The sequence below is a fragment of the Lindgomyces ingoldianus genome (genome assembly GCF_010093535.1).
Source record: "Lindgomyces ingoldianus strain ATCC 200398 unplaced genomic scaffold BDR25scaffold_30, whole genome shotgun sequence".
NCBI lineage: Eukaryota > Fungi > Ascomycota > Dothideomycetes > Pleosporales > Lindgomycetaceae > Lindgomyces > Lindgomyces ingoldianus.
In genome coordinates, this window is record NW_022985191.1 from 854,019 (window position 1) to 868,737 (window position 14,719).

Genomic DNA, 14,719 nt, shown 5'->3' on the forward strand with positions numbered 1-14,719 from the left:
CACTTTATAAGGTACTTTATTTAGTTACTTATTTCTTAGAATAGCAGATTAATCCTTTACATTATATAGTAAGCTCTGCTACTATATAAAGTAAAGAGGAGATAGTGTAAGACGCACACTAAAGCTACTAAAGCTGCACAACCTAGTAGCTAGACAATAGCATATTAATCCTTTACATTATACAGCAAGCTCTGCTACTGTACAAAGTAAAAAAAAGATAGTGTAAGGCGCACACTAAAGCTATTAAAGCTGCACAACTTAGCAGCTAGACAATAGCAGTACCTGTGTAATTTACTAGAAAAGTAATTAACTATACTATTATAATAAAATCTTATTAGCAACTAACAACTTTATGTAATAATAAGAAAAATAAGAAATAATTTTTATTATATAAATAACTTATAAAGGACATAGAGATATTAAAGGCAACACTATAAAATAAGACTAGCCTAGAGTACTAGAATAATAAGATTAATATATTAAAAGCTTTAATAAGCCTATAAACTTAATTATATATAAGTTACATAATTACTAATCTATGTATAATAACTTAAAAAGGCGCTACTTTTTTAAGTGTATACATAAAGAATTTTAAAAGATAGACACTATAAGACTTTTTAGCACTTAGCTGCGCATTTAAAAGAGAGCTTATATAAGTACTAAAAAATAAAGAAATCACACTACAGCTAGGCACTAAAGGTACCTAAGCCTAGAAGCTGTATAATATAGCATTAAAAAAGGTAATTACACTAAAAAGGCTTTATACACAACTTTTATTACTATATAAGGCTTTACATAGAAGTAGACTAAACACAATGCTACTATTAACACTAAATGTACTAGCATTACCTGCTTCTACACCTTAGCTAGCACTACACTAATTACTGTACAAACAATACATGCTACCCTACCTAACACCTGCTCTACACCCTTAATTGTACACACCACTGCCTGCAGTAGTGTATGCACTACTAATACTACCTGCACAATCTATACTACATTACAACCTGTATAAACTTCTACTCTAAAGAGAAACTGCTAAAGAAAAACTTTTAGTAGATAAAATTATATAATTTTAAAAAGTATAAAAAAAAAATAATAACTATATAAGTTAACTATATAACATTTTTATAAATAAAATAAGGATCTTTATTAATCTATATTAATAGCTAGATATCTAGGAAACTTAGTACATAGACATCTTTCTAGATATCCTAAAACATTAGGTAAATATGTACTATATGCACAACATAGGCCCTAGATACAACTAGAAGCATTTATATAACACTTTAAGCAGTTACTTTAACACTAATGTAAACTATAGCTAGTACTAGACAGACTAGATAATAATAACTTTTATATAATACTAATAAAAAAACTTTAATAAAAGTTTATATAAAGTTTTTAAAATAATAATTAACAAGCTTACACTTACATAAAAAGCAGTAAAAATAAAATTCTAAAAAGATGTTTTACTACACACTGCTATTATATAAGCTTATTAAGGATAACTAGAACTAGAACATGCTATATTTACTATTAAGCTTTTATATAAAGCCTTATTTAGCAACTTACAAGCATTACTCTAAGTTACTATAGACTAAAGGGTAAACTAATATCTCTAGGAACTGCCTAATGCATACTATATAAACTGCTAATATAACTCTATATAATAAAAAAAAAGCTTTCTTCTGCGTAAAAGAGGACAACATAGAAGATCTTTATCTAAGTTTAGGCTATAATCTAGAGACAACTACACGCAGACAAAGAAGTGCTTTATCTACTATAAAGAAAAATATTAGTTATTAAACTACCCTTATAATAACTATACATAAGCAAAGAACTAGTACGTTACCTTATATAAAGATTTCTATAATAAAACTTTATTATATAAAGCTATTACCTTATATATCTAAGACTTTAAAAGTTACCTTAAGAAAAAAAATAATTTGCATAATATAAAGAAAATAAAATAGAAAGGTAAAAATGCTAAGAAAGCTATTAACTACCTTACCTTTACTGCCTATTTACACTATGCAATAGAAGAAGACATCTACAGCATTAAACCTAAAAAGTATGCTAAGTAGTTTATCTTTAACAACTAATACTATATAGTATACTAAGGTAAACTATAAGATATAGGCGTAGTAAAAATCTTTACTATTAGCAAGTCTTAACTTAAAGTGTATGTATAAGAAAACTTACATATAAAAATTAATTAGACACCTAGCTAAACAGATATTAGCTTTAAAGGCTAGACACTAAAGGGATTAATTAGTACTATATAAATCTAGAACCTAATTAGTCTAGTTATATACTATATTCTAAAGACTCTAACACTATTTCTGCTATTACTAGTAGATGCTAACTAACTTAGGGCATACTTTAACAACATTTTAAATGTTATTATACATAAAAATAAAACTACTGTACTTGTTATACAAAAATAAAGACACTTTTTTTTTAATATTAGTAAGAAAAAATTTATGTTTTTCTTTACTAAATTAGAACTCTACTGCCTCTACTACTAATTTAGATACCCCTATATAAAAAGACTCTAGAAGATGCTAACTAGCGCTAGCTATAACATTAATGCCGCAGTGCTAGAAAAGATTAAAAAGTTCTGCTACCTCTACTAATTATATAACTAGGCTCTGTAAAGATTTAAGTTTATAATTAAAAATAACACTTACTTTAACTATAAAGTTATTATTAATGTTGTATAAATTAATAATAAAAATGTCTTACATGTTATTAATATAGACATATTATTTTAGGCTGCTACATTTCTAAAATCTATATCTGCATAAGATACCTAGGATGCACTATGCAAATGCTAGATTAACACTTATTAAAAACCCTTAGACTACATTATGCATAACTCTAGTATAAACTTTGCTTTAAAAGATTTTTAAGCTTATATAAAGATTATAAAAGCTATATATAGGCAGATGCCTGTAGAAGCACATTAGGCAGTTAGAAAAGTTAAGCGCGCGCACACACCTCTCTAACAAGCGTTTAACATCTTAAAGACTAAGCTAGGTAACTGTACAGATAATAAGGCTATCCTGTAGATAGCAGTTAAAGCTCTAAATAACACAGCTAGCCTACATAGTCTAGTACCCACACTACTAGTCTTTAGAGCATACTTAAGAATTAACCTAGACTTTTTACTATTACTAGACATTATTGCACAAGCAAGCGCTGTATAAAAGGTAATAAAGATACTTTAAAAGGACTATGTAAAAGTAAACATTAATTATGTAATTAACACTTATAATAGCCTTATAACACATAAAGTTCTTAACCTCCCCCTTAGCTTAAAGATTATAGCATAGAGGGAGAAAGAAAGCTAGACTAGCCTATATAAGATTAAGAGCATTAAAGAAAGAGACATTATTATTAAAAAAAAATAGCCTACTAAAGCTCTAATATACGCAGGTTAAACTGTACTATAAAAAAAAAGAGAAAGATAACTTACCTGTAATAGATAACCTAGATAAACTAATCCCTATTTAAAGAGATTCTTTAAAGAAGAGGAAAAGAAAACAGCCTTATAAAAATATTATAAAGGTAGAACTAAAGCCTACTATAAACTAAGCCCCTTAGGATAGCAATGCTGCACTAGTGCAAAAGGAAGATATAGATACTAAGAAAAGTAAAAGGCAAAAGAAACCTGCATAAAGTCTAGACTAAGTATTTCTAACCTAGAAAAAAAAAGATAATTAGGCTTTATCTATTAAGCTTTATATAGACAGTGTAATTACTACACTTAAAAAACTATTTAAAAAATTAAACTACACAGAGATAAACACTTTAATTACTAATAGCACTTTTAAAGTTATAGCATATAACTTAATAAGGCATAAAGGTTAGATTTTTAACCTCTGCCTTATATAAAAAGTAAAAGGCAAAATAACTTAACTATATAAGAAATCCTGCCTAGTGTTTACTAGCTACTTAGATAAAGAAAAAAGAGAAATTCTTACCTAGTTACTAACTATCTAGAGGATAAGCTAGAGACTACTTTTAGCTATAAAAGTAAGCCTAAAAGCTACATACAAAATGCATTTTAAACTGTGTAATATTACATAAGTATACATCTAATTAATAGATAAGCTTATGCACACACTGTACACAAAGCTACTAAAGAAAATGCGCTAGAGCTTTTTACTAAATATAATACTCTAGGTTGTACAACTCTTGTATAGAGCTACTAAATTAGGACTGTATTAGTTTAAGACATACTATAACTACTATAAAAAAAAGCTACGCATGCACATTTTTTTATATAACCTCTACTTTTTAATTACTAATAAAGGAGAGCACACTTTTAGTATTACTAGCCTATAGATAGATAACACTTTAAGTATTATAATAAAAGATTTTGTGCAAAGAGAAGAAAAAAAACTATAAAAGGTAAAGTTTTACATAAAGAGTAAAACTATTTTAGTAGAAAAGCAACTTATTAAGTTTAATAGTAAAAAGATTAAACTTACACATAACATAGTAGTTTTTACTTAGAAAAGATAAGTAAGCTACCTTTATATAATTAACCTAAAGGATAAGGATGCTGCATAATAATATGTTAAGTAACATGTAAGAGAGGCATACATTGCATTTATATGTTAACTAAAGGCAGCATTTAACCTGTCTATTACTACACAAACTATAGACCCTTTACATAATAATATTAACACACTTAACACACAAATTTAATAGTAGATAGATAATAGTAAGTGTAGTCTTACCTTCCTACTATTACAGCTTAATTATGTAAAGCTGTTTATCTTTATAAATAAATTATTTACTAATAATAGGAACCTTAGCTTACAGCTAGGATTCTTAATTATATTAAGTAATAAAAACTGTATAAAGTAAAGCAACTACTTTAAAATACTAGGCAACATTATACACTAGAATTCTACTAAGTGTAAAAGAGTAACTAAGAGTGTCCTTACTAGCAAACTGTATAGAATAGTTAGAGGGTTTAATAATGTAATTACTTTTAGTATAACTTTATAGTAAATTATATAAACACTTAAACTACTACTAATTCTAGTAGTAATCTACACAGATTTAAGGTCTCTATATAATTACCTTATTAAGCTAGGCACTACTAGTAAAAAGTAACTTATAATTAACATTATGTTACTCTATAAATTATATAAGAAAAAGGAAATTGCTAAGATTAAGTAGATTAATAGTAAAAACAACCTAGTAGATGCATGTATAAAGAAAATACTAAACTAAGCTCTTTAATTATTAGTCCTAACTAACTGCCTCTCTGTCTAGATAGAAGCATCTGTGGACTGGCTAGATCCTGTGCGCAAAGATGCCTTAGACTAACTAGACTAACAACGCCTTTATATAAGGCCTATTTCTCTTTGTTTTATTTTTTTTTATATTGTACACACTTATCTTTTTTATTATAAGTATCTGTTACTGTTAGCACTGTACAAAAAGAGAAAAGAGCTAGGGAATAGTACAGTAGGGCTTAGAGAGTAAAGGATAAAGAAAAGAAGGTAAAGGAGAAGAGGAGACCTTATTATATACACCTCCCTACGCACCTGCCTACGCAAAGATCCTACACTATTCTAGCACAAAACCCTACATAAAACAGTTTATACACTGCTAAATTACTCACAAGGCAAGCGCACAAAGGCTAGACAATAATAGCCTAAAATACTCTACACTATTTATAAAGCTATCTACATAGCGTAACTAGCCTATCTTAATGTACAGCATTACTAAGGCAAGTCCTAATAAATAGAGTGGAGTAAAGGCAGAACATAATTAGATAGACCTACACAGACAGAAGGGAGGCAACACGTACAGAAGGCAACTCTTTAGACAAAAAGAAAAGTTGCTAGTGTCTGTACACAGCAGCAGCGTTGCAGCCTAGATACAAGCGATCACGCACAAGCAGGATTACGTATCTATGTTACATAATGCTTATGCGCAAACCTCTGTGCGTAAACATCTAGATACCCCCCTTTTCCTCTGTATAAAGGAAAGAAAAGAGCAATAGAACTAGAAACATGTTGCCCTTACTTTACCTACCTTGTATGCTGTGCACACTGTACACCACTCTTACTCTTGCTACTTAAGTGCTTATACTATAAGCAGCTAGCTGTTAGAGCCTATTTAACATGTAGTATGTTACTTTAAAAGTGTTATATTTTATTTAAAAGCTTAAAGTATAATCTATATTTAATTTTTTTTAGCATATTTAAGTAGTGTTATTAGAAATATATTAGTGTAAAATAAGTAGTTTAGTAAGGTCTTAGTAAAAGTAAGTAACTTAGGTGTGTAAGCAACTTGCCTGTAGAGTACCTTAACTAATACACTTGTTTATTCTAGTATCTTTGTCTATAATTAACTAATTTCTTAAACAGAGCTTCTTTATCTTTGTTACTAATCTTAGTAGGTCTTCTAAGCTTTATAGTAGGTAGTTTACAGACACTGCTATAGCTTTTTAGGTTATTCTCTACATTTTAATCTATATAGAAAGAGCAGCTTTTTTAGTTAGTAAAAGTAATTCTAGACTACTTAAGTAGAAGAAACTTATAGATGTTTATATAAACATAATTATTAAGCCTTTAACTACTTAGTTTAATATACTAGAGTAGTTAAAGCTAATAAAAAAGACTAGAGATGCTATAGGCGCGATACATTATAGCCTAACGCTGTAACAAGGTCGGCACAGTTAACCACGTGGCCTTCTCTCGCTTATAGAGGTTTAGGCTAGACTAGAGGCAACCGCTAGTGCTAGTGCTAGCTCTAGCATTACCTATATATATATTATACTATGCGAGAATACTTAGCTTAAATATTCTTGTGCGTACCTTTTAGTGTAGTAGGGAAAGTTGTATAGTATCAACTTGGCAGGCAGGGCGCCTACCTTATCACAAACGCGTTGTTACTCTTAAAAAAGTTAGTATACACGCTTCTCTATACAAACTAAAAGCTTTAACTTACTTTAGGCAGTTCTATTAGGTTTTTATTAATATATAGTGGATCTTGTTAAAATTTTAATCTCTTATACAATTTTAGTAGAGAAAAAAAAATCTTAAGGGCAGTGCTAAGAAAGGCCCTGATTTTTGCAGATAATAGATGTCATTTTCATTAGAATGTTCTCGAATATTCGTCCAACTTCAGAAAGCTTATCCTCTTCCGCAAACCCTGTCCCTTTTTTGTGACGGTGACTGTTGGTAGTTTTGGGAATCCCAGTCAGCATCTTTACTAACCGTTTATTGCCTTTCTCACCCGCCGCCCTTCACGACCTGAGGACTCCGCCACCAGAGAGTCCTAGAGCCTTCCTTTCTCCCACGTTTGGCCCCGCCCTCTCAGAGCCCCGCCCTCTCGGATCTCGTCGCTGCCTCTTCCCTCTTCCCTCTTTACGCTTCGGCTCCGGAGCCGATGGCGTGGCCTCACCCCGCATCTTTTGCATGCCGTACCATCTGCGGCGATCACCCTTGGAGTGTACGAGACGTGCTTCTTCAGAAACCAGAGCGTAAAGTAGAATGGCTTGAACATTGTCTCATAGAAACTCGAAACACAAACTCGCATATTAAACATCAAAATACCGCCTACCTCACCAATGAGGAATCAGATCAATATACGGGACGGTATTGAAGACTGATAGAGGTAGTATTCTCAGACCAAGAAAAACCTCTACCACCATGTAAAACCGCGCAAGCAGGTAAATAATGACCAGAGGCAGGATCAGTGCGACTTCCCAGGGAAGAGGCATGGGCCTCGACTCTTTCATTTCTCGCTCTCGTTTCTCTTCCTCGGTCTCAATCCCCTCAATATCTCTGACTGCTTCTTTCTTGAACCTCAACCAAATCAGATATTTATCCCACCGTCCAAACCTGTGCCTCGCCGCGATAGTTTCAAACGCCCAAAACAGGACCGTGACTCCCGTTAGGATACAACTTGCGATGCGCCACAAATATTGCTCCGCGTTGCTCGGAAAGCTAAAGTTCCAACCTACTAGATGGACCGCCGTATATGCCGTTGTCATGACAAATAGGACAAACTTTTCGGTTGTTGTGATATCCGGAAACCTGTCATTTGGAAGTCTCCGCAGAGGCCGTTCTTTGGCGTCGAATCGGACGCCGAAATATCCCATGATGTCATATCCCACAGTTGAGCTTTGCTTCGCCACAAAGTCAAGAGGAGTATGAACGTATGGCTTTTTGGCGTCTTCACCTGCATCTAGGAGAATCTGCTCCGTTGAAACACCGATATTCAGAATCACTGGCCTTCGAACGTCATAAGGCTTATGAAACCAGCAATAAAACGTTCCAAGTGTGGAGAACACGATAGCGGCCGCCGAGATCTCTAAGGTTGTCGTTTCTAAGCGCATGATGGCCCTGCCAATAAGCTGGATTATTAACCAGCTTACTTGGGCCAGCGTCATCACTCTTGCCAGAGAATCCGCTTTGGATTTGTCCCATATGTCGTCTCCATCAAGTTGAGGGCAGGCCAAGTATCCGCGCTCGACGAGGTAGTACAACTGTCTGCTGTTGGTAAGGAAAGGAGTGCTATCTTTTGGTTGTAAAAGTAGTCCTCCCATGTCTGCAAAAAAACCATGACGCATGGTCCAATGAAGGTCGCCGCGACCTCTGAAACGTTTGACTGATCGCTGAGCAGATGACCACTGACCGATTGCAAAAGATACTACAAACTCAGGACCGACTATGGCCCAGAACATCCATTTAGTTCGCCGTAAGACGCCTCGAAGCGGAGACTCGTCTTTGTCGGGTAGATTCAAACATACGGATGTCCAGGTACAGAGGAAAACGGTGAATAGGCTGCTCCAAACGATATCGAAAGTTCCGCGGCCGTTTGGTTGGCTGACCCATCCAGCCACGAAAGCATGTTGGCTATCGAAAGATTGATTGTTGACAGCAGGCCCGGGTAAAAGCGGAATACCAGTTGAAATTGTCATATTAACCAGATAAATAGCAGTAGATGTAAACGATACTTGTTAAAAGTCTTTATGGACAAGACATATCCTTCAAACTTGGGACAGATCTGATCGACTGACCACCATCGGGAGGAGCAATGGTCATTTATCACTCTAAGGCTGCCTTACCGCTGAGCTGTTACTGTGGCTCTTCCCCCAAGATGCCATTGGGCGTTGCAAGAAGGAAAGCTAGTTCGTTCGAAGCATTAAGACTAGAGGGTTGTTTTAGGTCGCGATTAATAGGAGACATCGCGGTCGAATTACTGGAGGTGTGGCCTCATCTGAGACTCTGCTCTAGTCAGTCCCCCCTTGTGCTGATCCTTATTCAATATCTGCAGTGTGCCAACGAAACCGAATACAGACACACCAAACAAGAAACGCAGCCCCTTCGTATGTACCACAAGTAACCTTAAGAGAAGAAAGAAGACAATTGGTGGGAGGAAGCTTTCCCGATGGGACACCCCATCCTTGGCTCAATCATACTAGTTTCTTAGCACTGTTATGGTACTTGCTGAGGCAAGAGGATTGTATTAAGTGTAAATGTACCCCTGTGGCACAGAGTGCAGGGGAGAAAAGCGGCACAGTAGGAAATATGACTCAGAACTTAACCTTGTATGTGAGCCAATATCTTCTATCAAATTCCGAAAGTTTATGCCAACCTTTCGGTTATTCTAAAAGTCATTCATTTAACAATGTAGAGATGTCGTTTAATGTATGGAGTATAATTTTTGCGGGTCGCTTTTTCTCAGCCTAGCCTGTATGAATAGCAAGGTGGGGATTGCCGCTTGAGCTTCGTTTCATTTTGTGATCCATATCCCAAGTGATTATACAAGACAAACAATGCGCTACATATGTGTTAGCAAAGGGAATTGAGTCAATGCCTCACTAGTGAGAAAACATGAGAAGCCATCTATACCCTGTCATAGAAAACTTCAACCAACCAACTGCTTTAAAGAAAACGACAACTTCAGAAGAAGCTGCATTCGCAGTATTTCTCCGTGACTGGATTCCCGGCGTTTTCTCAATGTCATCTTAACCCCTACAAAGGGTGCGGCGCGTGGATGAAACACGCGCGAGAACATTAAAATTCCGCCACCAATAGGATAACCCATGTACGCCCGGGCGGTAACAGCACCCTTTGTATCGCCCGGGCGTACATGGGCTATCATATTAGTGGCGGAATTTTGACGTTCTCGTACGTGTTTGATTCTTCAACGTGCTGCACCCCATGTATCACAGCGTTTTGCGACCAATCGTTGCTTGTGGCGGCCGCGACGAGTATATAGAGCCACGTTTGCGCGCTTAGGGTTGTTAAAAAAGGGACGTTAAGGACGACACTCAATCCCATATAGAGCCGAAATTTATCTGATCGATTGTTTCCCAAACCTCCAGGACTTGGAAATTATTCCCACGTTAAAGTCTTGCAAATTTCTCGGCGCTTATGTAACCATGGCGATTGAAGCCGAACGCCACACGGGCCGCTCAGCAATGGACTCAAGATCCAGCGATCTGCTCCGCAGCCGTCGCGATACTAAGAAGTCGATGGCCGAGGCAGAGTCGCCCACCAATTCCGACATATCAACGGATCCTCTGACCAGCACCCCTTCCAATTCGAAGTGGCCTCAGATTGGCCACTGGGATTCCGTTCCACTGTGGTTGCGCGACAACGAATTCATCCGCACTGGCCATCCGTTACCTACATTTTCTCTCCAAAAATCGTTTCGCCTGTGGTTTTGTATTCACAATGAGTTCGTCAATATTCATTCTCATGCGTTTGGTTCATCTCTCGCCTTAGCGGCTGGAGCCGTTCTTCTTGCGAAATCATATACACCGGACCTGCCGCCCAGTGCTAGCCTTCCATCCAGCGCTGGCTTAGGTGATCGCCTGGCATTCGCAGCGTTCTTTGGAGCCTCTGCTCTTTGTTTTGGGTTTAGCGCTATATTTCACACGCTCAGGAGCCATTCGTATAACGTACATCACTTCTGGGGCCGAATGGACATTATAGGCATTAATATACTCGTCTTGGGCGGCGGCGTGTCAGCAAATTACTATGCGCTTCATTGCCATACAACGCTTCAAAGGATATACTGGATAACAGTAAGTACAACTCTGTAATTTTGTATTCTATACGTACATAACAGTAACTGCAGATTCTTGGTTCATGCGTGTTAGCATCAAGCACTCTCGTCGTCGGCAAACACAGATCCCCAAAATGGCGCACTCTACGAGGTGGTGTATTTGCTCTACTGGGCCTTTCAGCAATGCTACCTATCATCCACGGTATCGGGCGTTTAGGATGGGTCAACGCGAAACAGCACATCGGAGCTCAGTGGTATCTGCTCGAGGCTATATCGCTCTTGACAGGTGTCACTCTCTTTGTAGTATGTATCCCCTTATTCACTTTCCCTAAACCTATTCTCTAGACTTCTTCATTTAACATATCCACTTAACCTACCTACATGCTCACCCCTGGAACTTTGCTAACCAAAAAGCAGACAAGGCTACCAGAAAAATTAAGGCCGGGTTCATTTGACATCTGGGGAAATTCTCATCAATTATTTCATTTTTGTGCTGTGGGGGCTATGGTATTTCATTTCTTTGCACTAAGAAAGGGATTTGAATATGTGCATTCAACCTCAGAGTCATATTAAAATTCATTTAGATTAGTGCCAGTATGCAGACGAAAGACTTAATGAGCAAGAGGGAGCATCCTAGGATGAGTACCAGAATGATTGACTTAGAAGATATGGCCAGTCTCAGAGGGCGTAGATCATATGTCATGTATAGATGTAGTGGAAATGATGTTCCAAACAGTTCCAAAAAGTGATGCCTACTCATGTTAAGACCGCTTTAGGGGACGAGTCTATTGGTTCATTCATATGTATTGACTTGGCAGCTAAGCAACTCCTTGGCGAGCAGTTCACTACGATCCTTCGCAGTACTGCCTCGTCAGCCCCCTACTTGCTGTATGTCCACGTTTTTCCGCCAGAGACGATCTCCGCAGAAGGTTTGGGAAGTGGTCAGCGAAGATGTTCGCATCCGCCATGTTCATCCCCTGTTACCGCGGGTGTTTGCATTCTTGACCGGACTCAAGGGGCGCTAGTATCGAACTAGCTTTGTTCCCGAAGTAGCGACGCTGGGCGTTGGCGGCGGAGGCATTTCGAGCTCGTCCCCGTATTCACAGTCGTTTAGCTCACTGCGGATTGATTATGCGCGGTTAGTTGCCCACTCCTCAAGCGATTTCGACTCCGTGGAAGGGTTTAACGCGTCAATTGTTTCTTGTGTAAGTGGCGGTGTATTCGACCTACGGCGCTTGAATGCATGGTCGAGGTTGTAGGCAGACGCGCCTGTGTCGTGCAGTTTGCAGCGCTTGGAGGAGCGTATGCTGTCGTTCGCAAGCCCGTCTGGCCAGGCCTAACGAGCCCACGCTTTATTACCGTACCGAGACGATGCAGCGACCGTGAAAAGATCGATGTGAGCAATGTGGAGGTTGTTCGTAAGTGTTGTGGTGGTGGTGCTCACAAACTGTCCAGCAAAGCTCGAACCCCGTGTTAGCGTTTTTCTTGGCTACGGACTCAGAGTTGTTCCGTTTCCGAAGCGGCGTAGTATGCCCCACACAGGGCTGGGGCTACAACCCCCTCCCATGAACGGGCTGTACCGCGCGCACAGGCCCACAAGTCTTAAATGCTCTTAAAATGCTGTTTTCTATGTAAAATACATATAAATAAACATTATATTATTGTATTATCTTACTACTTTATATGTCCCCCTTTAGCCTAGATAACTACCTAACAGCGCTTTCTTATTAACTTTATATACTTATTATAGTTACTAAAGGACAATTTTTTTTATTCTTTAAAAAGATACTGCCTTACTTTATTATTAATCTTTAAAAAACACTTTTTTAAGTAGTATTTTAAAATCTACTAGATATTCTTAATAAAGTTAAGGTTAAGTAAGTTTACTAGCTATAAGATCTTTAAGATACCTAGAGCCTACTTAGCAGCTATTATAGCTATTAATGTATAAATAAATGTGTTATCTTTTATTAAGGTTAGATTCTTGCCTGTGTACTCTATATACACATCTTAAAAGGTTATAACTAAAGGTAGGATGTGCTTAATATATACTTTTAAGTTAATTAACTACTTTTTATTTATACACTAGCTTTTCTTATACACAACTAGAGAGCCCTTTATATCTTTTAATATTATTACCTACACTGTGCAGCTAAATTAGCTCTTAAATCTAGTAACATAGTAGGTAGGCAAGAAGCGCTTCTTAGCGCACTTTGCTACCTACACTTTACTAGGGCTAGCCTAGGCGCTTATATAATTACTCTAGCTTATACTAGCTTATTAATTATTGCTCTAGTTAAAGTGCTTCTATGCCTACTAAACTTAGTCTACCTTATATTGCTTAGTAAAGAAGGGTTTTTCTATAGCCTTATAGTAATAATAAAGCTTTTTTTTAAAAGCTTTAATAATTATACGCTAATAGACTGTTATCTCTAGCTTTTAAGCTATCTTCTTTTAAGTTTTCTGTTGTTGCTTAGCGTTCTTAGTTATATACTGTATAAGAAGGATTTAAAATAAGGCCTTCTTATTTAAGGCCTATATGTCTTAAAGTAATCTTAGTTGTTAAGCTTCTTCTAAGTTCTTGTCCTACTGCAACTAAGACCTTTATGTTATAGTAGATCTTATTATAGTTAAGGCTTAGGTCTTCTTTCTCTACCTTTAAGATGTTATAGATTTATTCCTACACTCTATTAGCTTATATCTTAAATTTCTAATGTTCTTTTACTATGCATACATTAACTAAGCAGTTAATGCTTTCTACTTAGTAGTAGTAGAGTTCTTAATTATTCTATTAGGCAGCTTTCTATTAAAAATAATAGAAGGCGCATTTTAAGGTTTCTCTGCATTTAACCTATAGCTTTTTTTAGTAGGGGGGGCCCTCCTTGCAGTGTTAGCAGTGTGGCATTTTGTAGGCTGTAGCCTGTGCCACTATAGTGTCCGTGGATTCTTCTGCTTCTTGTAATCTAATTAGCTACTATCTAGCTCTATGCTTTGTTAACTAGTGCTAAATGCAATATTTATTAGTGCACAGGTACTAGGTGTAGGGACATTGTTCTAGGTTAGTGTAGATAGGTATTAGCTGCACTTAAGTCTATTATAGATATTGTTTTATATAGATAATTTAAAGAGGATAATTCTTATATTAGCATTAGAAGTTATAGTGTTGTTTGCTTTTATAAAAAATGCAGTGTTTATAATTTTATTGCTTTTTAAGTTCTTCTCTTGTTATTACTATTATTAGTAGCAGGGTGTTTAACCTTTCTTCTAATAGGGCTAGGATTTAGAAAGGGGTGTTGTTCTAATCTAATACCTTTTCTTTAGCTAATATTTTTCTAAAAAACTTACATTATTCTTTTTTATTTAGTATGTTATAGTAGACTATAGTAATTTTTTTTAGGACTTTATAAGTGTTATAGTTATTATCTAAGGCTACCTTATAAAGTCCTGTCTTATAGAGGTTATGCTTATAGGGGCCTTTACACTTCTAATAGTCTTCTTATTTAAATTATTATTTAAGATACCTAGCTAGAATGCCTGTTCTACTTTGTTAGATAGAGTACTGTTTCTTGCCTTTTTTTACATTTTTAATGTAATTAGTTACTTGTTAGTAGCTTATTATCTCTTTAAAAACTGCAGCCTGTTTAATAGCCCTAGAGATACTGTC

General features: G+C 36.1%; 2 protein-coding genes across 2 annotated transcripts; one reads left to right on the top strand and one right to left on the bottom strand.

Moving 5' to 3' along the window:
- Positions 1–7,597: 7,597 nt before the first annotated feature.
- BDR25DRAFT_235064 (uncharacterized protein) lies at positions 7,598–8,959 on the bottom strand (the record flags this gene model as incomplete). The annotated part of the gene is made up of 1 exon (XM_033685499.1): positions 7,598–8,959. One exon carries the CDS (start codon positions 8,957–8,959, stop codon positions 7,598–7,600), a length of 1,362 nt encoding a protein of 453 aa, XP_033544214.1.
- A 1,560-nt stretch (positions 8,960–10,519) lies between these two features.
- On the top strand, positions 10,520–11,628 carry BDR25DRAFT_235211 (HlyIII-domain-containing protein; the record flags this gene model as incomplete). Its single annotated transcript, XM_033685505.1, has 3 exons — positions 10,520–11,074; positions 11,128–11,358; positions 11,473–11,628. The coding sequence occupies 3 exons, from the start codon at positions 10,520–10,522 to the stop codon at positions 11,626–11,628; spliced, it is 942 nt and encodes a 313-aa protein (XP_033544215.1).
- Between the last annotated feature and the right edge of the window lie 3,091 nt (positions 11,629–14,719).